Source organism: Bubalus kerabau, chromosome 8 (genome assembly GCF_029407905.1).
Source record: "Bubalus kerabau isolate K-KA32 ecotype Philippines breed swamp buffalo chromosome 8, PCC_UOA_SB_1v2, whole genome shotgun sequence".
Lineage (NCBI taxonomy): Eukaryota > Metazoa > Chordata > Mammalia > Artiodactyla > Bovidae > Bubalus > Bubalus kerabau.
In genome coordinates this window covers 120,380,207-120,403,927 of record NC_073631.1, presented here as the reverse complement: position 1 = coordinate 120,403,927, position 23,721 = coordinate 120,380,207, and the positions used below count along the sequence as shown (strand labels likewise).

At 47.4% G+C, this 23,721-nt stretch overlaps 1 protein-coding gene and 1 long non-coding RNA gene across 3 annotated transcripts in view; one reads left to right on the top strand and one right to left on the bottom strand.

Moving 5' to 3' along the window:
- The window catches only part of LOC129659699 (uncharacterized), a 64,059-nt gene that overhangs the window by 23,824 nt on the left and 16,514 nt on the right, over positions 1–23,721 (top strand). The window lies entirely within an intron of this gene.
- HTR5A (5-hydroxytryptamine receptor 5A) lies at positions 7,207–22,381 on the bottom strand. The gene is made up of 2 exons (XM_055591353.1): positions 21,638–22,381; positions 7,207–7,717 (listed from the first exon to the last, which is right to left on the bottom strand). Exons 1-2 carry the CDS (start codon positions 22,379–22,381, stop codon positions 7,385–7,387), a joined length of 1,077 nt encoding a protein of 358 aa, XP_055447328.1. The 3' UTR covers positions 7,207–7,384.

Here is a 23,721-nt window from a genome sequence, read left to right as displayed (position 1 = left end):
ACATTATTTAGAATTTAATTCAAGGAAGGTTTTCTGAGAAAAAAAAAAGGTGAACTGAATATACACATTGAAACGTCCTACTACTGTATAGCTGGGAAAATTGAAATATAACCTAGTGAAACATACGTTGAAGATGATCCCTAGGCCTCCTGGCCAAAAGGAGAATAAAGAAAATGAGTTTGGCATCAGACTCCCAACAGCAGCATACATAGGAAGGAAGAGTAGTGTAACATTTCTTGAAAGTTAAAGACAAAATGCAAGCTTTTATTCAAAGGTTACAATGGAACAATTGAGATGACTGTTCTTTGGGAAGCAAGACATTTAAAGACTTAAAAGATGAATAGTGTAGAAAGTTCATCTGTGGCCCAAATTTGTCACCTACTCTTGTGTGATACACTGGTTAACTGTTCTTTTTTTTTTTTTTTTAGCATGGTTGGAAAAATATGAAAATAATACTTTATGAAACTATATGAAATCCAGAGTCCAATGTCTGTAAGTCAAGTGTTGTTAGAACACGGCCGCTCTTACTGACCTCCGTGTAGTGTATGACTGCCCTGGTGCCACAGTGGCAGAGCTAATAGTTACGGCAGGGACTGCATGGTCTGCAGAGCCTGAAACGTGCGCTTTCTGGCTCTTTATAGAGAAAGTTTACCAGCACTTGATGTAGAATGATGACGGTTCAGTCTGAGTCCAGTGTTGCTCTGAGATTCCTCGCTGCACCGTCTTTCAGAAGGTCTGCAGAAGCTGAGGGCCATGGGCAGCGAGCTTGGACTCGCTGTTTGGAACCATTGTTGGGACGGCATGGACTTAGAGGATTAGGGAGGAGCGAGCTGCCTCACGGGTTGGGGCGCCATCTAGTCCTGTGCATGTTTTGCAGTGTGCGGTCCACTTAAACTTACGTGTCTTCCACAGTATATTGAGTACTTGTTTGGGTGACTCAGCCTCTTGAGATACATGTCCATGGTCTCAGCACATGTTCCTCTCACCCTCTACTCCACGAAACAAGGCATTCCTGGTGAGGGATGAGCTCACAGTCTAGGCTGTAGCGTCTGGATCCACAGTTGTGTTGGTTCTGAAATAGCTAGTCAGGCTTTCTTCCTGGATCATTGACCTCTGACTTGAGATGGTCCCATCTTTCCTCTCGAGATTACGTGCTGAAACCTGGCGCTAACCCTTGGGCCTGCCATCTCAGCCGTTTACCTCTTAGTTTATGACCCCCACCTGTGGCCTCTATCAGTTCATCATCTTTCTGGACACCTGTGTGTTGTCTCAAAACAGCACAACAGGCTGTCCCACCCATCCAGCCACGACTCGGTTACTCTTCACTAGTATCATTATGGAAGAGAATTCATGCATCACTTCTCTGTGGGCACCAAGTCTCTGTCACTCTGGCTCCACGTTGGACCTAAGGCTGAGCTCATACCTGATGCTCCAGTGCAAAGATACCAAGGACACTGCTTCCTCAGTCCCCCACATGTTAGCCAAATCTTTCTAAAGCATCTCAGAAAGGACTGAGAAGTGAGGGCTGTGGTGCTTCACCTCACTGCATTATGTCCAAGTCCACTCTTCATAATTCCTCCAGTGGGAAAGGCAGGGTTTACACTTTGACTTTCATTCAAAAAACATTTGAGAGCTTACTATTGTTCCAGCACTGATACATCACTAACATTGTTATGGAAGAGAATCCATAATAATGCATCTCTTCTCTGTGGGCACCAAGTCTCATACCTTAGCAGCTGTAGACAGGAGAGTTAGCCTCTGGGCTCATGAATTTTATGCAGCATTGGTTCCCTGATATTTGGCTAAATATTATTCTCAGTGTTTCTGAAGGTTTTTTTTTAATTAATTTTTTAAATTAATTTTTATTTGAGTATAGTTGATTTGCAATGTTGTATTAGTTTCTGCTGTATAGCAAACAATCAATTATATATATATACATACCACTCTTTTTTAGATTCTTTTCTCATATAGATTATTACAGAGTGTTGAATAGAGTCCCCTGTGTTATAAGCAGGTTCTTATCTGGTTTACATACAGTAGTGTGTGTATGTCAGCTCCAGTCTCCCAACTCATCCCTTTTACCTCCCTGGCTTGGTAGCCATAAGTTTGTTTTCTACATCAGTGACTCTATTTCTGTGTTGTAAATAAGTTCATTTCTACCATTTTTTCAGGTTCTACATACATGCCCTATCATATGATATTTGTCTTTCTCTGTCTGACTGACTTCCCTCAGTATGACAATCTAGGTCCATCTGTGTCACTCCAAATAGCCTTATTGCATTCTTTTTATGGCCAAGTAATATTTCATTATATGTATGTACCACACCTTCTTTATCCATTCATCCATCGATGGACATTTAGTTTGTTTTTGTGTCCTGGCTATTGTGCAGGTATTTTTTAAGAAGAGACAACATTTGAATCAGTAGACTTGGCATAAAACAGATTACCCTCCATAATATAGGTGGGCCTCATCCAGTCAGTTAAAGGCCTTAGGAGGGAAAGACTGAGATGCCCTGAGGTCAGAAGGCCCTTGGGTCCCAGCTGCAAATCAACTGTTTCCTGGGTCTCCAGCCTGCCAGCCGATGCTGTAGATTCTAGATTCTAGACTTGCCAGCCTCCACAATCACCTGAGCAATTCCTTAAACACCCTTTCTCTCCCTTCCTCTTCCTCCCTCTTCCTCTCTCTCTGTCACTACACATGTATACACCCTTCTGTGGATTTCGTTTCTCTGGAGAACCCTGACTAACATAAACTCTCTACACAAACCTAATTCTAATACCTAGAAAATCTGTTCCTCTCAGAGTTTTCAGGACCAATGTTGTCTTCTCAGAACGCCTATGCAAAGCTGGATGGATCTACCCAGTCCTTCTGTAACAGCTTTAATTTATAGTCCTGGTGGATTGGATACCTGTCATGACCAGGGAGAAGTCTTATTTGCCTAGAAATGTATGAGAACAAGGCATGTGAATATTTTCTTTAAAAAGTATACCAGTTCCTCCTGCATTTTCATTTTGAGCAAGTGACACTGGTGGAATTAGCTCAGGCTACCATAGCAAATACCATAGACTGAGTGGGTCATACAACAGAAATGTGTTTTCTCACAGTCCTGAAGGACTCCTGGGGAGGCCAAAGTCCAAGATCAGTGTTCCAGCCGATTGCGTGTCTGGTAAGAGCTCTCTTCCTGGCCTGCAGATGGTTGCCTTCCCACTGTGTTCACATGGTCTCTTCTTTGTGTGCATGGAGAGAGAGAGGGCAAGCTCTCTGGTGTGTCTTCTGATGAGGGCACTAATCCCATCATGGGGCCCCACCCTCGTGACCTCATCTAAACCTAATCACCTCCCATCTCCCAGTACCATCATGCTGGAGTCAGGGCTTCAGTGTTTGAATTTATGTGTGTGGGGGGGACATTCAGTCCGTAATGGGTTTGCACCTTAGGAGAAAAGTTTGAAAACAAAATTTGCATAGACTAGAAGTTTTAGATAATAGATGAAATCAAGGGAAGGGTTTAGTTGGGTGAAGTTTGATTCCGTCTTTCCTTGGCATCAGCTCCAGTGACCACTATGGAGACTGGTTTTCAATTTGTTGTTGAAATATCAGAGAGTGTTTCTTTTCCTTCACTTTTTGAAAAGTCCTTATTCCAAAGACCCATGTGCAAATGTGACTAGCTGAAAACAACAAGCCCATCATTTATAAAGCAAAGATTCTATGTGGCTGAGTCCCATTATTTCTGCAAGCTCTATGAATAGGGCCACTGGTAAGTGGTTTGTTCAAACAGGATCTGTAAACTGCATTCTGTCATTAGGGCCTCAGCTAGCAAGGGCGCCTTCCATTTTTGGAGACAGTTATCTAAGGTCCAGTGCTTTGGACATAAACCTGACTTAAAGTCTACTGATCGTTGCCCGTGGAGCTGCAGGAGGACCCTCAGAACACAGGAGAATCTGGCTCTGGTGACTCCCGAGGAGGAGGAGGTTAGCTCGTTTATCTACACCAGGGCTGGAGACTGCATCCGTCGTCACAAGGAATATAGAATTAGACATTAAGACCAAAATGAATGTCTCAGAGGCATTCACACCAGTGTGGGCTCAGTCTGGGTGCCAACATCTCCATGTTATTAACAATGTAAAGGGCAGCACCCACAAAATAACGAGGTCAGAGGGGTTTGGGCTGTGTATAGGGTTTGCTTTATGCCTCTAACTTTATTCTGTTTGTGTTTGGTGGGCTGGGGGTGAGTTATCAGGCTTCTTGGGATTTATGGAGAGAAGCAATTGAAGGTGAACTCTTTTTATACTTCCAGAAAACCAATTTCTCCCCGTTGGCATTCTGCTAAGTCTTCTGAAGAGCTTACAGGTTTTATTAGAACAATTATTTTATTGTCTGGTTTTATTATAAGCTGCCTCAGAATGTTCCAGGGACCAAGGAGGGAGATAGTGATTTTTTTTTTTTTGCTAACTTAACACTTCAATTAGAGCACAGAAGCATAGCTTGGAAGTGGTGAATGAAATATGTGTATTATTTATGTCATTGGTTTTCACCAGGGAGAAGATACTAGTTCAGGCTAGTTCTTCTCTTCCCAAGATGTTCATATCTGAAACCTACTTTATTGTGTATCTGGAGAGAGGAAATATGTGATTTTTAGAACCCCATCACCTCAGAGAGGTCTCCATTGGGATTTTAGCCACACAGACCAAAGAACAAGTGCAGTGTTAGTGAGGCAGTAACTGAATCAGCCTGCTGTGCAGCTCCTTGTCATCCGGTGAAGGGAGAAGGACGAAACTGCCTGAACCACACAGCATCTAGTTTCTTCTGTGAGGAGTCTCCCAGAGAATGCATGCACTTGATGAAAGGGTCCTGTTGCTAAATCAGCTTGAAAGCCGGTCACTTGAGCATCTCTGCCCCGCAGCATCACACAGAGCCATCTGGGAAATAAAAGCTACCTGCCCTGGGGTGGGAGCCCCCTGCCCCCTGATCCTCCCCTCCACATCTCACCCAGCCTGGGCTTTAAGGAAAGATGGGATGGAGCCCTGTGGTCAGAAAGAACTTAATTATAATCATCACTTCTTGCTCCTTTCTGACCATAGGGTACAACTGTAGAGGGTCTTCTTTTAAATGGCTTTTCCTTTCCATGTATGTAAACGGGCACCACTCTGCTCCCATTCCCAGCCTGAGCCTCTCTAAGCGTCAAGGCTCATGTATCTTCCAAGGCCGGGCTCCAGATGTTTTCCAGTGATCCCGCAAGAATGAAGTCTTGACACCCCTTGCTTCTCTTCCCCTGCCAGGGACTTCAGGCCCAGTCCCAGGCGGGGTCCCTGCAGCGTGGCCCTGATTGGTGGGGGCGGGGCATGCATAGGGTGGTGATGTGGATATCGTTACTCATGCGGTGGGAGATGCGACTCCCAGGCCTCCCCTACAGGAATTGCCCTCCTGATTTCTAAATAAATTCAGTCTGGGCCACGCGTCAATTCCTACTATCTACTGCTGCCGTGGAACTTGGTGCTGACTGAGGCGTCAGAGCCATCCTTGCAGTGAATGCAAAACCAAACTTCAAACCAAGACCACAAGTGCACATCAGTTCAGTCGCTCAGTCGTGTCTGACTCTTTGCGACCCCATGGACTGCAGCACACCAGGCCTCCCTGTCCTTCACCAACTCCCAGAGCTTACTCAAACTCATGTCCATTGAGGCGGTGATGCCATCCAGCCATCTCATCCTCTGTCGTCCCCTTCTCCTCCCACCTTCAATCTTTCCCAGCATCGGTGTTTTTTCTAGTGAGTCACTTCTTTGCATCAGGTGGCCAAAGTATTGGAGTTTCAGCTTCAGCATCAGTCCTTCCAATGAATAGTCAGGACTGATTTCTTTAGGACTGACTGGTTGGATCTCCTTGTAGTCCAAGGGACTCTCAAGAGTCTTCCCCAACACCACAGTTCAAAAGCATCAATTCTTCAGTGCTCAGCTTTCTTTATAATCCAGCTCTCACATCCATACATGACTACTGGAGAAACCATAGCCTTGACTAGAGGGACCTTTGTTGGCAAAGTAATGTCTGCTTTTTAATATGCTGTCTAGCTTGATCATAGCTTTCCTTCTAAGGAGCAAATGTTAAAACAAATGGACATAGATTTCCTATTTTTAATATGTTAATTAATATGATTTAGTATGTACAAAATAATACATATAACAATATATCTGTACTGTAATAATTCAGACATATAATTTTTAAATGCATGCATTCAGAGAATCAGGGACATAGCAAACCACAGGCTGTTTTATTGTCCAAGACCTTTTTAAAGTTTTGTTTGATCACATAAACACCACATCATGACTTAATTGTCTTGCCTCACCAGTTACATTGACGTGTTCACTAAAGTGTTACCACTTTTCTGCTTTCGTCGTTGCCAGTATCGGTCTCACAGTGGGTGTGTACATACCAGTGCACAGCAGCAGCTAACAGATCAATCACCCATCACCCTAAAGTGCCCCTGGTTGGTGAATAAGCCTTCATAGCCCTTAGTGATGAAACTATGTTTAAGAAGTCAACAATGTTGTGACAGTTTTGTTATTCTAAACTCATGATCCGAGGCTAGAAATCTTTGTTTGGCAACATTTGAATAAATTCTATACAAATGGAACCCATAGTAATAAGCAAATTTGACAGATTCTACGGAGCTAGTAGGTATCTCTGTGTTGTGGACAGTTGATTCAAAACGGAAGGCAGTATTTGATTTGACTTTCAGTTCCAGTTCCAAGCTCTTGGGTTGCATTTTAGAATAAAGTGGCCAGTGGGAACACTTGCCTCTTCCATAGGTTCGGTGTGCACGTGTGTGGGGCCATATTGACTGGTCTTGCAGATGTGCTTGTGTACTTTGATATGTTCAGAGAGAATGTTTCGTGAGCAAATATTGGGACATGGTAAGTACTAGGGTGAACTTTCTGGAACCACGGAATGGAGCCCTGGAAGTGGGGACTGTTCTGGGAAACTCGAAGTTGTGGTTTCCTTCCCCCTAGATGTCCCCGTTATGACTCCTTGCTCATCACTGCCTGTCTGTCCTCATCCTGCCTGGACTGATCTGTTTCCTCCCTCCCCTCTGGCTGGTTTGACTTTTCTGGGATGACGCTAAACCATGCTGCGGTGGACTTTGGAGAGGAAAGGGCACTTGGTGGGCCAAGTCCGTGGCTGTTCAGTGTGAAGTGAGGACAAGCAGATAAATGGGATAAAATGAGGTCCCGGGAACTGCCCGTGGAGACTCGCCTTCCTGCCGGGAGTGCGGCAGTGAGCCACTTGGCTCTGGGGGCCACCCTGGGGACCTCGAAGGCCTGTCTCTGGCAGGTGGTTGCCAGGTGGGGATGGGGAGATGGGCGAGTACCCCATGCCTTGCCAGCCTCACGCTCAGTGGTGCCTAGAGAAGAAGTTCTTGAAGGCGCTGTTGTAGTTCTTGTTGAAGGCCGTGTAGATGAGGGGGTTGAAGAAGGAGTTGGAGTAGCCAAGCCACAGGAAGACACTCTTCCAGGTGGCGGGGACATCGCAGGCGCACAGGGGCCTGAGGAGCTCGGCGGTGAAGAACGGGATCCAGCAGAGCACAAACACCCCGATGAGGATGCCCACCATGAGGGCGGCGCGCTGCTCCTTCTGCTCGCGCCACGTGTCCCCATCGGCCTGGAAGGTGACTGTGGCGCGGCGTGCGGCGAGGACCATCTCAGGCCGCTGAGCCGCGCCCTTCCCCTGGAGAAGGCAAACAGAAGCATCAGGAGGAGCCGCCCCCATCTCACGCCAGGGGCGGGCTGACCTGAGACACCGGTGGGCCTGGTTTCCCGCATGTGCATTTCAAGAGAAAGCTTTTACTTGTCCGTCGCAGGGACCCTCTAGGGTCCTCCCACCCCGGGGCCGACAGAGCTGGGTGTTTGCTCACATTTTGACATCTTACATCTTTGTGATCTCCTTCTGGTTTATCCCCTGCCCTGACTTTTATGGAAAACAAGAGGTGCTAAACTCAGATTCCCTCCACCTCAGCTTGCCCAAGTCCCCTCGAAGGCAGTTTCTCCAACTTCACTACCCTTCTCTAAGGAGGTGGAATTCCTAGGAAAGGAGGCTCTTTCCTCCATTCCAGCTTTTTAATTTTTTTTTTCTCCATATCTTTGGAGAACTGGAATAAGATGTGTCTGATGACGAGGCCCCTGAAACAGGAGGAAATGACGATGGGCTGATGTGCTAAATGAGCAAGTTAGTTGACCCCGTCACAATGTGGGGCAGTTTCTGGGCCGATCCATCATTCACTAGTGGAGAGACTACCCTGACATCAAACTCTGTGCTCTGCAACTCCAGCCTTCTGTGATCCCAGGACACTCGACCTGGAGAGGTACCCACTCACGCCCCAGGAGCGCACAACCTTCTAGGCAGTGGGCTAGGTCACAGGGTCTGTCCCTCTAACCCACGTAACCAGTTCATGGCTGCATCTACAAATTGTAGTCAAGAGGAACTATTTATAACTTATCATATAGAATAATGGAGCTGAAAATAGGAACACTGTAGTTAAGGGAATGTTAGTTCATGTGTGAATTACTAAATTTATACGATAACCTTCCTGTCATCTATTTGAAAGACAGCGAAACCCCAGCGTTATACAGTTAAACATGAGACTCATAAATATTGAAGCAAGTAGTTCACTATTCTTCAGCTCTTAGAAGCGTGTATGAAATAAGTGGCACTGCCACTTTGACCTGTGTCTTTCCAGAGCCGCACCCCTGGGTGGAGCCAGTCATCGTTCTTCTTTTATTAGTGTCGATCATGGGCTGCATTTCAGGAGCTAACTGATAGAAATGCAAGCACAGGATTCAGTTTCATTTTTCAGCATAAAGAAAATAGGAAAAGTCACTAATTCCCTTAGTAAAACTCAACCTCAGAATGTCATCAAGGAAGCCATTTCCCCCCATTTCCCCGAGGTGGCAATGAAACAGTAATTCCAGTCCTGACTCTTGAGTCCTTGAGAAGTTCTGTTTCCTTTCAGACTTTTTCATGGGCGACGCTGGCCACTCAGGGTTTTGAGGCCATTGTGACCAACCCTTAACTCTCTGTAGCACATTTAGTGTAAAGGTGGAGCGTGTAACCAGACTCCACGCTCTGGGGTAACGGCAGAAATGAATACAGCAACACACAGCTGGACACTGTAGCTTCTGAACCACGGCCCCCTCTCGGGAACCTCTGCACCCCCACCCCATCCCCACTCACTGCCTGCCTGCCCCGTGGTGGTCACTGCCGCCCCAGGTCAACTCCAGAAGACCATCTTAGCCCTTCAGATACTCAGATTCCAGTTGTGAGACGCTGTGAGCCCTACAGTAAGACTGCCTCCGTGAGGCCAGCCTTTGGTGAGGGATGAGATACACTCCCAGTGCTCTGCTTTTTATCTGTGGGAGTTTTCTACTGCATAATGGGAAGAGTTACACAGCTTCCATTCTGAGGACCCACCTTCTATCCTATTGACTGAGACTCTGCTGGGACATTCAGACCCAGTCCTGACCTGTATCCAAATGGAATCTGCATCAGAATACAACACAGTACTTCTTTGTTCATCTGAGAGACGAGGGATCACAGGGCTGTTTGTTGTCCAGGTGTGTGCCATACATTCAGGTGTAGGGTATGGGTATGTCTATAAAAGGTGAGCATCAGGGAAGGAGACCCAAGTGTCATAAGACAGTTTCATGGCAGCCCATCCCTTCAGGTCGTCGTCCTCATGGAGAAACATTAAATGCCACATACGGGCCTGCTTGCGCAGGTGTCTGGCAGTTGTACTACAAAACCCTGAATGTTCTGGCCACCGGATGCAAAGAGCCGACTCCTTAGCAAAGACCCTGGTGCTGGGAAAGATTGAGGCAGGAGGAGAAGGGGGCGACAGAGGATGAGGTGCTTGGATGGCATCATCAACTCAATGGACATAAGTTGAGCAAGCTCTGGGAGACGGTGAAGGACGGGGAAGCCTGGCGTGCTGCGGTCCATGCGGTCGCAAAGAGACACTACCGAGCAGCTGAACAACAACTATAAAGTCCTAGATTCTTCCAGCATACTGTACCTAGGTTCTTTTGAATTTGAACTGTTCCCATGCACAGCATATGTTCATTGAATTTGTGAGAATTCCCCACTGTATGAGAATTGATGTGCAAGTGTCTCTTAAAGGTTTCCCAGTTTTTTATTCCTAAGCTTGTCTTCAGGAGGGTTTCTCTTGTCACTAGGACCCACAGATCCATGCTCGCTTTCTCTGAGTTATTAGCATAGCAGGTGGGGAGCACATTCGTGGGGCCCCTTTACAGCAGAGAACCTAAATTCATTTTTAACAATTCTTTTCCTATTCCATGCAGTCTTCTCCCACTTCTTAGAATTCTAGTTTGAATTCAAGTTAAACTTTTTTTCCTAAATACATTGTTTTTATGGTTTGTTTTGAGTCGGAAATTTTTATAGGTTAGAGAACTCCTTGTTTCTGAGAAAAGCATGCTCTCTACGGCTTTGATGAGAGATGTGGATCATTTTGAGAGTCATTCAACACCAGCTCCCCTGGTGAGCATGCCATTGGTCTATAATGGCTCCGCTGGAGGAGGGGCTTTGCTGTTGGGGAGTTTCAGCTCCTGGTGTTAGCAGATGGTTGACTTGGTTGCTTACCCTGTGGCTTTCTGACTAAAGGACTCCTTAGCTCTGCTTGTCAATGATCGCAATAAAGTACTTAATCACGTCTGGTGTATAGACTCTATTGATTACTCTGTCAGTTACTCAGCATGGTTGTTAGTAGATTCACAGAAAGAGAGGTAATGGGGCAAAAATAAGTGAGTGCATTCGAGCCAAGCTTCACTTTCCCGTTTATCTTTGTGGTGTTGGATCATTTCTAAAGCACAAGCCTCACAAGTTAAAACTCCCATGGAAAAAATGTTCTAAGTGAACAGTTGGCCTTGTATCTCCAAACAAATGAATTATTCGGGGGACATGTGCCTATGATTTAGACTTCCCATTCTTCCAAAACGGTTATGTGTTCAACAGTGACCTCCTATATAGCACATGGGGCTCTGCTGAATGTTACGTGGCAGCCTGGATGTGTGTGTTGCGGGGAGATTTGGGGGGAGAATGGATACATGTATACGTGTATGACTGAGTCCCTTATTGTTCACCTGAACTATCGCAACATTGCTAATTGACTACACCCCAGTACAAAATTAAAAGTTTTTTAAAAACTGAAACTTAAAAAAAATGAAGATGGTTATGTGTTAAGATAACTTGTTGCTATCTAAACCAGTCAATCCTAAAGGAAATCAGTTCTGAATATTCAATGGAAGGATTGATGCTGAAGCTGAAACTCCAACCAACTCATTGGAAAAGATGCTGATGCTGGGAAAGATTGAATACAGGAGGAGAAGGGGATGACAGAGGATGAGATGGTTGGTTGGCATCACCGACTCGATGGACATGAGTTTGAGCAGGCTCTGGGAGTTGGTGATGGACAGGGAGGCCTGGCGTGCTGCAGACCACGGGGTCGAAAAGAGTTGGACACGACTGAGCGACTGAACTGAAGTTGTTGTTTAGTCACTAAGTTGTGTCCAACTCTGTTGCAACCCCAAGGACTGTAGCCTACCAGGCTCTTCTGTCCATGGGGTTTCCCAGGCTCAAATAATAAAGTAGGTTGTCATTTTCTTCTCCAGGGGATCTTTCTGACCCAGGGATCAAACCCTTATCTCCTGCATTGCAGGCGGATTCTTTACCACTGAGCCACCTGGGAAGCCTAGTTAAATAACAATTCACTAGTTAATCATAAATCTAGCGTGTCCTTTTACTTCCTCAAACTATTCTGCTTCACCTCCCTATTAATATCACAGATAATCAATAGAGTATCATCAATAGTGGGTATTGCAATTAAGGGATGAAGGCTCTCACCTGGGAAGTGTGGCTTCGGGTGATTGCAGGTGAGACCAGACCATTATCACATGCAGGATGTACCAGTGAGTCAGGATGTTTCATCTGGGAATGATCCTACCCATCTAGGGAGGGCTTTACAAGGGGCAGAATAAGAACATTTCCACAAGCTTAGGAAAAGACCGTCTGTCCTGTAGTTGTGGTAACACAGAGCCTTGCTGCTTGTTTAAACCCCTCCAGTGAACCCAGGATGGTCCAGCTCTGTGAACAGGCATTGGCAGACCAGCTGGTCAGTGTCGGCCCTCACATCTGACAGCCAGCTGGGGCGAGGTGGGCCCTAGTGCTGCGTCCCCGAGCAGCAGTGAACCAACAGTGGCCTCACTGAGTCACCCCCTGTGTGGGGGAAGTCTGCTCGGTGTCCCTCTCAACGCCCTCCCACCCCCGAGCTCAACACTGTCTCCATCGATGATGGGTGTTCTGCTCTGCTCCGGGAGATGGTGCCAGACAAGCGTAGCTTTCTCTCAATCTGTAGCAAACCGTGTTTTTATTTCAGGTGCTATGTGGTGGTTGTACCATCTTCGGGCCGTTCTAGAGGTTTCTTGGATATCGTTTTGAGGACCCTCGACAGGATACTTGGACTACAGGTGCATTCATAGAGCCCTGGACCCCAGCTGCCTTTGGATCTGCAGACGCACACCAGTCTCAATGAGCTGAGTGCCAGCCTGCTCCACTGGGCTCTTCTCACTCTGTTTTGTATCCAAGGCTTTGCAACCAAGTGTGTCTTTGAATGGGCTTCCCCGATGGCTGAGAGTGTAAAGAATCTGCCTGCGATGCAGGAGACACAGGTGATGCGGGTTCAATTCTTGGGTCAGGAAGATTCCCTGGAGAAGGGAATGGCAAGCCACTCCAGTATTCTTTCTAAAAAATCCCATGAACAGAGGAACCTGGCAGGCTACAGTCCATGGGCTCACAAAGAGTCAGACATGACCAAGTGACTAAGCATGCACGCACACATGTGTATTTGAATAAGTTCATTCAGCTTAGGTCTTCCTATCAAATAACTGGACCTTTGTTAGAAAGGTGCACCATCTGGAAGTTGACTTGCATCTTATAAAGCTGTTAGGTCTCTTGCTGGAGGTATACCATTGAGCAAAAATGTCATGCCATAACCTACTTATTATATTGCTGTTTTCTTTTTTTGGCTGTTGTTTGTCTAAATATGCAAACTCTTATTTTCATAGATTTTTTTGGTTTATTTTTTGTCCTGGAATACCTTTTATTTTTCTGTTGAATATAAAAAGGATTGTTCTATAAGGTGCTGGCTTTATAAGCTTCTAATCTTTTCCAAGCCAGACCTGAGGGCTAATGATTTGCAGACCATTAGACTTAATAACCAATTTGTCAGAAAGCAATTGATCAGACTTTGCTTCAAGTTTTTCACAAAACTTAAGTGAGGGCATTCCCTATCTTGTCAGTTTATGGAATAAATATCACCTTGTGTAGTTGGCATTCCAGCTCATTGATGATTGGGTTGGTCATCATATGGCCCCTTCTTGGCCTTTGGTCAAGGATCTGAGAAACCATTCACAAGCACAGACTGTTGGCCAACCCTGGCAGCCTTTTTCTTGTGTGTCGTGCTTTGTTTTAGAGTCTCAGCCTTATTCTTTGTGAACTTCTATTTTAAACTGCACTATAATCCTAACTCTCACTCTTTTCTTGATAAATGTGAAAAAAAGTTTTTCACGTAATAATCTCTGAAAGTCAAAATCAATAAATTAACATTTTTAAGTTAGAAGACAAACACTAAACAGTTGAGAATCAGCTTTTTTAGTTGTTCTGCTATGGCCTTAAAGTCTAACTCTGAGTTGGTCCTAAAGATTTTGTAACTTTCCAAAACCTCCCCTGGACAGGAGACTGTTGGATCCTACCAAAAAAAGATACCCCACATCCAAGGGCAAAGGAGAAGCCCCAACAAGATAGGTAGGAGGGGCAAAATTGTGTTTAGAATCAAACCCCTACCCATCTGAGATGCTTGGAGGGCTCAAACAAAACCTTGTGCACACCAGGACCCAGGGACCCCACAGAGACTGAGCCAGACCTGCCTTTGAATGTCTGAGTGTCTCCTGCAGAGGCTGGGTCAGTGGTGACCTGTGCGGGGACAGGAACTCTGGCTGCAGCAGACCTGGGAGGTGCGGCGTGTGGCATAAGCCCTCCTGGAGGAGGTCACCACTAGCCCTACCATAGAGCCACTGAGCAGATGACCCACAGACTGGAGAACAATTATACCAAAGACATTCTTGCACTGTTGCAAAAGTTCTAGGACCCACAACAGAATTCCCAACCTGGAGATCCGGCAAAGGGACTGAGAACCCAGGGAATTTGACTTTGAAGTCCAGTGGTATTTGCTACAGAACTTCCACAGAAAACGGGCACTTGGAGGGCACAAACAAAACCTTGTGCACACCAGGACCCAGGAGAAAGGGCAGGAACCCGAGAGACTGAGCCAGACTTGCCAGTGAGTGTTTGGGAGTCTGGTGGAGGTGTGGGTCGACAGTGGCCTGCCGCAGGGTCAGGGGCACTGGAGACAACAGTCCTGGCATGAGTCCTTTTGAGGGAGATGCCATTGCCCCTACCATATTTTGGCCTCAGGCCAAACTACGGGGAGGGAACATAGCCCCACCCAAAACCAGAAAATTGGATTAAAGATTCGCTGAGCATGGCCCCACCCATCAAAGCAAGACCCAGATTCCCCCACAGCCAGTCCTTCCCATCAGGAAGCTTCCACAAGCCTCTTATCCTCCATCAGAGGGCAGACAGATTGAAAGCCACAATCACAGAGAACTAACAAAACTGATCCCATGGACCACAGCCTTGTCTAACTCAGTGAAACTATGAGCCATGCTGTGTAGGGCCACCTGAGATAGACGGGTCATGGTGGAGAGTTCTGACAAAACGTGGCCCCCTGGAGAAGGGAACAGCAAACCACTTCAGTATTCTTGCCTTGAGAACCCCATGAACAGTCAGTTCAGTTGCTCAGTCATGTCCGACTCCTTGTACAGGGGGCGGTGATCAAAACCATCCCCAAGTAGAAGAAATACAAAAAGGCAAAATGGTTGTCTGAGGAGGCCTTACAAATAGCTGATAAAAGAAGAGAAGCTAAAGGCAAAGGAGAAAAGGAAAGATATACCCGTCTGAATACAGAGTTCCAAAGAAAAGCAAGGAAAGAAAAGAAAGCCTTCCTCAGTGATCAGTGCAAAGAAATAGAAGAAAACAGTAGAATGGGAAAGCCTAGACATCTCTTCAAGAAAATTAGAGATTCCAAGGGAACATTTCATGCAAAGATGAGCACAATAAAGGTCAGAAATGGTATGGGCCTAACAGAAGCAGAAGATATTAAGAAGAGGTGGCAAGAATACACAGAACTATACAAAAGAGATCTTAATGACCCAGATAACCACGATGGTGTGATCACTCACCTAGAGCCAGACATCCTGGAGTGCAAAGTCAGGTTGGCTTTAGGAAGCACTGAACAAAGCTAGTGGAGGTGGTGGAATTCCAGTTGAGCTATTTCAAGTCCTAAAAGATGATGCTGTTAAAGTGCTGCACTCAGTATGCCAGCAAATTTGGAAAACTCAGCAGTGGCCACAGGACTGGAAAAGGTCAGTTTTCATTTCAATCCCAAAGAAAGGCAAGGCCAAATAATGTTCAAATTACTGAACAATTGCACTCATCTCACACACTAGCAAGGTAATGCTCAAAATTCTCCAAGTGAGGCTTCAACAGTATGTGAACCGAGAACTTCCAGATGTGCAAGCTGGATTTAGAAAAGGCCGAGGAACCAGAGATCAAATTGCCAACATCCACTGGATCATAGAAAAAGCAAGAGAATTCCAGGAAAACATCTACTTCTACTTTATTGACTACACCAAAGCCTTTGACTGTGTGGATCAAAATTCAGTTCAGTTCAGTTGCTTAGTCGTGTCCGACTCTTTGCAACCCTATGGACTGCAGCACACCAGGCCTCCCTGTCCATCACCAAAATAAACCATGGAAAATTCTTAAAGAAATGGGAATACCAGACCACCTTACCTACCTCCTGAGAAATCTGTATGAAGGTCAAGAAGCAACAGTTAGAACCAGACATGGAACAATGGACTGGTTCCAAATCGAGAAAGGAGTATGTCAAGGCTGTATATTGTCACCCTGCTTACTTAACTTCTCTGCAGAGTACATCCTGTGAAATGTCAGGCTGGAGGAAGCACAGGCTGGAATCAAGATTGCCAGGAGAAATATCACAACCTCAGATGATGCCACCCTCATGGCAGAAAATGAAGAGGAACTAAAGAGCCTCTTGATGAAGGTGAAAGAGGAGAGTGAAAAAGCTGTCTTAAAACTCAGCATTCAAAACATGAAGACCATGGCATCTGGTCCCATCACTTCATGGCAAATAGATGAGGAAACAATGGAAACAGTGCCAGACTTTATTTTCTTGGGTTTCAAAGTCACTGCAGATGGTGACTGCAGACATGAAATTAAAAGACGCTTGCTCCTTGGAATAAAATCTATGACCAACCCAGACAACGTATTAAAAAGCAGACATTACTTTGCTGACAAAGGTCCATCTAGTCAAAGCTATGGTTTTTCCAGTAGTCATGTATAGATGTGAGAGTTGGGCCATAAAGAAAGCTGAGCACCAAAGAATTGATGCTTTTGAAGTGTGGTGTTAGAGAAGACTCTTGAGAGTCCCTTGGACTGCCAGGAGATCAAACCAGTCAATCCTAAAGGAAATCAACCCTGAATTTCCATTGGAAGGACTGATGCTGAAGCTGAAACTCCAATACTTTGGCCACCTGATGCTAAAAACTGACTCATTGGAAATGACCCTGATGCTGGGAAAGATTGAAGGCAGGAGGAGAAGGGGACAACAGAGGATGAGATGGTTGGATGGCATCACCGACTCAATGGGCATGAGTTTGAGCAAGCTCTGGGAGTTGCTGATGGAATGAAAAGCATGATGTGCTGCAGTCCATGGGGTCACAAAGAGTTGGACAAGACTGAGCGACTGAACTGACTGAAAACCTCCCACCTTACACATCCACACCCCCCATATTTCTACTCAGCTTTTCCTAACTTCCTAAATGAACTATCTTTTCTGCAGGGGGTTCCTCAGTAAAACAAAATCACATTGTAAAATTGCCAAGCAAGAAGTCAAACTTACAGAATGTCAGTTAAAACTTTGATCGAGAGCTGAGATACAGGCTATACGGAAGAATTTTTCTAAAGTGAAAGCCACTCAATCATGTCCGACTTTTTGTAATCCCATGGACTGTAGCCCGCAAGGCCCCTCTGTCCATGGGGATTCTCCAGGCAAGAATACTGGAGTGGGTAGCCATTCTCTTTTCCAAGGGATCTTTCCAACCCAGGTCTCGCACATTGCTGGTGGATTCTTTACCATCTGAGCCACCAGGGAGGCTGCTAAACTTCAGGGAGAAGGGCAAAAAACTGTTGTAGAATTTAGAATTTTTAAAGAGTACTGAACAAAATCCTTATTGTCCTAGACTGCAGATCAGCAGCACCTAGTGAAATTAATTAAAATTTCCCTTAGATGAGGAAAAATATTTATAACTAGAAGGATAGAAGAGAGAAGAGCTATATAACATGGCTATGCAAATTTAAAATGTAAACTAAAACAATTTCAGAAGCCATTTTTTTAGAGAAGATTGATTGAGGATTCAAAATTGTAAACTATATAGAAAATTTAAAAGCAGCATTCTGATATAAACCTAACAGCTGACGTATGGTCTTGTCCTAAATGGGCTCAAACCTGAATTAGGGAACTTAATAAGAAAAAAATAAATTTAAATATGAAATTGCCAATTTAGAAAATACCCAGTATGGGGCTAGACACTTCCAGAACGTAGATAATAAGGGGTCGGAGAGGGTGGGAGGTTGGAGAGAGGTTCAGGAGGGAGCGGACGTGTGTAAACCTATGGCTGATTCACGTTGATGCATGGTAGAAACCAACCCAACGTTGTAAAACAATTATCCTCAGCTAAAAATAAATTAAAAAAGAAAGTAGATAATTGATACAAGATATGGCTCTCTAGATAAAACATCAAGAAGCACGTCCGTTTTAAAAGATCTGGGTGCCTAGATAAGACTCACAGTAAATGTAAACAGCAGAAGTAACCTTGAAAGCAGCAATATCCCCTTTTGGCTAAAAAAACGACAACCATCTAAAATCTGCCCAGTGAAGTCATCCCAAGGGAGATATTATCACCCAACAACTTCCTGTCCTTCCAAACTTCTAGGGGGAATTGCCTTTAATTGTGGATGTACAACAGTACAGCTTTCTTGTTTATGGTGTGGCTATTGAAAAGGCTTGAGGGAAAAAACCTAAGTTAATGGAAGAATTCAGTGAGAATCTTGAATAATCCTGTGTGCCAACTTGTAGCTGGTATTTCAGGATCCTTATGAGAATCCTTTCATTTCGGTACCACAACTACACATTTACTAAGTAGAATGTGCCTCCAGATAAAATATACTGCTGTCCTTCAACATTCTCAGATTATAACCGGTCTGTTTGTGAGAGTATCTGCACTGTGCGTAATTCAGGACATCACTGGAGAAATAGCAGTGGTCCTAGGGTTCTTGCAGAGAAGAGACACCACAGACAGACTGATGAGAGCAGAACCGAGCATGAGACCTCCCTGGTTTGTCATGATTTTGCCACTTTGTCCCAATGTGAACGTGCTGGGGCACACTCCAGGTGGGCTAATCCAGCCACATGACACCTGTCTAAGAACTATTGCCTGTTGAAGCCCACCCCTCGATTCAGTGATCAAGGCTTTGCCTGTGTGCCTGGGAGATATTACTCGTATCAATTAAACTAGTCAACACATCTTCAGAAGGTTTTTTTTTTTTTTTTTAATTAAACCTTTAAACCTTATATTACCACGTGCAGTAAATCCCCATTGCTAACTGAGACCGCCCAGCATTTTTCTGCTGGTTGGTTAACCTGGTTTAGTGTCCGTCATCCAGAGCTTTGACTGCTGCTGCCCAGCGCTGTGCTGACAAGTGACTGAGCACATCGATCGATGTGCAGTCTGAACATCAGCTCTCCATGGATGAAACTTCAAGGAGAACCAGCAACAGAGCTGAGAAGCTGAGAAACGGTCTTTCTGGAGTGAGGACCAAGAACTGGAGGGTGAGAACCATGTGCTCCTCGAACTTGGGGCGAGTCCACGTGTTCTGAGGCCCGGAGCCAGCTTTCGATGTACTGTCAGTCAAGGACATTTCGTCTTGGTGGGCTCGGTTTTACAAGCCCTCCTGCCGTGTCAGCCCCTCACTTCTGGAAGTTAAGCAGCCAGGCCTGGATTCACTCCAGTAACGCCCGACCAGCAGAGCTGCTCATACAGCTGATGTCAACCCGCTGAGAACCCGGAAAGCCCCCCAGGCCCTTACAGGTGGGAAATCCAGCTGTGTCTTCACGTCAGAGCCTCAGTTGCGGTTTCATCAGACTGTGTCAAGGGCAAGGCCTCTCTCTCTCGTATGTTTCCGGCTTTCATCTCCGTGCCTGACAGCATTTAGGCTTTCAGTGCGCATCTGAGGCAAACTCAGAAGGTAAAGAAGCAGGGAAGAAGTGTTGTGTTTCCCTAGGCAACAGGGCTTGTTGGCGGTAGAACTGTATTTAGAAACTTCGGCACCTGCTACCACCAAGAAATCAGGAAGCCTGACTTTTAATCCACCCTCCACGGTAATGTGAGAACAAGGCCAGCTCCACATGGATTGCTTAGAGGCCTTGCAAAGCCATGGGACCCATTTTTGAAAGTTACCCGGCAGAGAAAGAACATGAAGTGGTGCTTTGCTTCTGCTGTCTCCAGACCTGAGTAGTGATAGCCCCTTTTCCTTCTGCTCCAAGCCCTCCAGGACACAAGGACAGTTGCTGTTCCCTTTTAAAGCCGTTTGGTATTGATCACAAATTGTGTTTACCTGGGTGAGCATCCTGGCAGAAGAGGATCCGTGTAAGGAGGGCTGTGGTAGGCCGTCTGCCAGGCCCCTTGTTCCTGACCTGGAACTGCGGGGGTGCACACACATGGACACTCCAGGTAGTTTGGAGGCACGCCTACTTGTCGGCATTCCTTGTCCAGTTTAGAAGTCTCATGGGCCAGGGTTTCCCAGATTTGTCCCTGTTGACATTAATTTGTCACTAATTGTTTGTTGTTCTGGCTGTGCTGTGCATCCCACCGCACTTGGCATCCCAGGCTCTGCATGCCAGGTGCAACAGCACCCTGTCCCACGTGTGGATAGTCAGAAACAGTATCAGATAACCAGATATTCCGAATGTTTCCTGGGGTAGGTGAGGGTCATTTGGGTGAGACTGTTGTTGTAGATAAAAGGACAGAGGGCCTCTCACCCCTTTTTCCTTCTTTCTTCTAGAATGATGCCCTTCCCCTTCTCCCCTGCCTTCACCTCTGGCTCCTGTAAGCTTGATTGACTGGTTATGCTTGGAATTAGCTGCTGACTCTTGAAAAACACAATCATATCACAGTGCTCACAACACATGCCTCTCTGCCTGTGTCAGACTCTTCCTAGGCAAAGATGATGTCTTTATCATCCTCTTACCTCCAGCAGCCAGCCCGTAGTACTCACTCAGTGTGCTCATTGAATTGATTTTGTTGTCCCAGAGCCGGTAACAGAGATGGGTGCTGCGTGGATTTCTGGTCTAACTTACACATGTGAATTAGGTTCAAAGGGTCACCCCTGGCAATAAGTGGGAGGGGTTGAACTCTGGTGGTTCCTGAATCTTGCATCACAGGGTCAGATTACTAAGAGTTAACAAAAAGCAGGAAAGTGTGAGTGGAGAGAAGATGGGGACTGAGCCCTCCCGGGTGCTGGAGCAGTTGCTGGGCCTTAAATGCTCCTTGCACGGAGCTGGGGAATTGTCTGCCTTAGGTTTTAATTTCCTCCCTCAGCTTTCCTCCTGTGCCAGGAGGGAAGCCAGTGGTCCCCAGCATGTGTGGTCTGACTGGGGATGGGGCTGAGGGTCTGAGGGGTAGCCCCAGAAAGCAGCACCATGGCCCATGGGAGCAGATCACAGATGCAGGCTCTGAGACAGGCGTGTGAGCAACATCTCTGATCTTGCATCAGGAGAGGAGGATGCTGAGAATGACGGTAATCCATGAGATACCACACTTTTGCAAAATTAATTGCTATAATTTGCAAAGAAAAAATTAGATGGGGTTGAAACACTAATGTGCTTTGCCTGGTATATTCCTGCCAAGTCTTCCTGCCAAGTCAGATTACCGCCCCCCTTCCCACCCTGTCAAACACCCCCTCTTAAGCACAGGAGTCTGCACGTTTATCATTTATCTGGTGCAGCCCTGGACACCAGCTTCTTCAGACATTCTAAAGGCGGTTACAGATCCACAGAATTTTCAAGCCTAGTGGAACCCTGTAGAAGTCTATAGTTCAGACCCTCATGCTGCTGCTGCTGCTAAGTCGCTTCAGTCGTGATATGAGGAAATTAATAATGCATGAGCGATGGCATGCTCTGTGAGCAGAGCAAGTCAGAGCAGAGTGGGTGATGCTTTCTCTCTCCCACTTGACCCCCTTCCCTCCCTCCCCTCCCTCCCCTCCCTTGCCCCAAAATACTAAAAATTTTCCACTTCCTACAAACGTGGGGGAAGGTGTGCCAGAGAAGAGGCCTGTGCAAATGCAAGCAAAGTGTTTTTTAAGGGTCCCTTTAACACCCACCTGCACGGTTTCGGATATGGGTGAGACGCTGTTGGTCTTCCGGGGGCCCACGCGGAGCTTTGCGGCCTTGTAGATCTTCCAGTACACAAAGAGCACCACGCCGAGCGGCAGGTAGAAGGCGCCCACGGTGGAGAACACGGTGTAGGAGGGCTCGCGGCTCACCTGGCACTCCTCGCTGCCCTCTGAGTAGGTCTCCCCCCAGCCGAAAAGCAGCGGGGCCAAGGAGATGACAGCGGAGAGCGCCCAGGTGAGCGCGATCATGACGTTGGAGACGCGCCTGCGGGCGCGGAGTGTGTATTCCAGGTGACGGGTGATGGACCAGTAGCGGTCCAGCGCGATGGCCGTCACGTTCCAGATGCTGGCGGTGCAGCAGAGCACATCGCACGCGATCCACAGCTGGCACAGCCGCCGGCCCAGCCGCCAGCGGCGCCCGGACAGCTCGTGCACCAGGCTCAGCGGCATGACCAGAGCGGCTACCAGCACGTCCGAGATGGCCATGGAGGCCATCAGATTGTGCGGAACGCGGTGAAACGTGCGCACGCGGAGAATGGTCGCCAGCACCAGCAGGTTCCAGGCGAATGTGGCCGCCACCAGGAAGCCCAGCAAGGTCAGGACAAGCACCCCGAAGACGGAGAGCAGGGGCAGTCTGGGGCGCGGGTCTGCTGCGTCGAAGCTGCTGCGGTTGGCCTCTCCAGGGGCGGGGGTGGAGAGGGTGAAGTAGCTGAGGTTCGCAGGCGGGTCCATCTCTGGGTCAGGAGGCCGGCTCCGTGGTGTGTAGGAAAGGGGCGCTCAGGAGAACGCACGGTGGCCACTGTGCTGGAAGCCACTCCCGAGGCTTGTCCCCTCTGGCCAGTGGCAGGGTTTCTGGGGAGCGATTATGAAACGGGCCGATCTCCTGCATCCGTGGGAGACGGTGTGGCAGAGGGGCGGGCGCTGGGCTGCAAGCCGGCGGCAGATCTGAAGTCCTCGGAGGCTGAGGGCTGCGTCTCTTAGCCAGGGCCCGCCTAAGGGTCGCACGCCCAAGGCGCTTCGCCTAGGCGGAGACACAGCAGTTTGTTTGCCTAGAGTCGAGCGTCCCCCAAGTGTCGGGGACAAGCTGCGCGGCCCCGGGGCGTGTGGCCGCCGAGAGGGCTGGTGCGTCAGCGCAGTAGTTCTCGCCGCGTGGCCTCCCCGCTCGCCCCTTTCTCTCCGCAGCGGCGGCGGGCTGCAGCCGCAACTCCGCGATGGGGGAAGCCCGGCAGGGACCTGCCTTCTGCTCGGTCCTGGCCCCTTCCCGCCCCGTGTGGGGCCGCGGCCCCGCAGAGCCAGGGCTGGCGCGCCCACCGGACCCGCCTTATCAAACTAGGGAGCCAGCCTACGTAAAGCATCAGCTGATGAGGCCGCCTCTCGGCCCTGAGCGCGCCGCGCTGGCGCTGTCCCGGGTGCTGCCGGCTGTCCCCTCCCCGGCCCGCGCGCGCGGAGCTTGCTGCTGTCCATGGTGCTGCCCCTTCTCCCCGAAATGAGCGCCCCTCGTGGAGTTTACCAAAGAACTTTCCTTGAAATATTCCCCTAAGCACTCCACACCCATGACCTTTCTAGGGGTGGTCTCGATACCTTGAAAGGGTTCTTCGCTTTCCACAGGTCTTACTTTTAATACCTGTCTTTCGAGTTAAGCTTCCGAGTAAAAAGCTTCCCTGGCGGCTCACACAGTAAAGCGTCTGCTTGCAATGCGGGAGACCCGGGTTCAATCCCTGGGTCGGGAAGATCCGCTGGAGAAGGAAATGGCAACCCACCCCAGTACTCTTACCTGGAAAATTGCATGGACAGGGGAACCTGGAGGGATGCAGTCCATGGGGTCGCAAGGAGTCCAACATGACTGAGCGACCTCACTTTCCGAGTTAAGGGTCTAATGTGATTTCACTGGCTTTTCGGCTCTGAGAGGTTTCAGTGCCTGATCGCATGCTTCTTACACAACACCTGGCACTTCCCTTAGAAGGTTGTTTTCCTTTAAGGAGGAAGAGCAGGAAAGCCGTTGGCTGCTGTCCTAGAGGTGCTGAGGGATTGGAGGTTGCATGTTTAGACCATTTTCTCCAAGTCATAGAGAA

What these genes read in the sequence shown, in the direction of transcription:
- HTR5A (XM_055591353.1), bottom strand. Translation starts at nt 22,381, where the DNA reads ATGGACCCGCCTGCGAACCTCAGCTACTTCACCCTCTCCACCCCCGCC. An exon ending in CCATATCCGAAACCGTGCAG is followed by an intron (nt 7,718 to 21,637) that starts GTGGGTGTTAAA and finishes TGCCTTCTCCAG; the next exon opens with GGGAAGGGCGCGGCTCAGCG.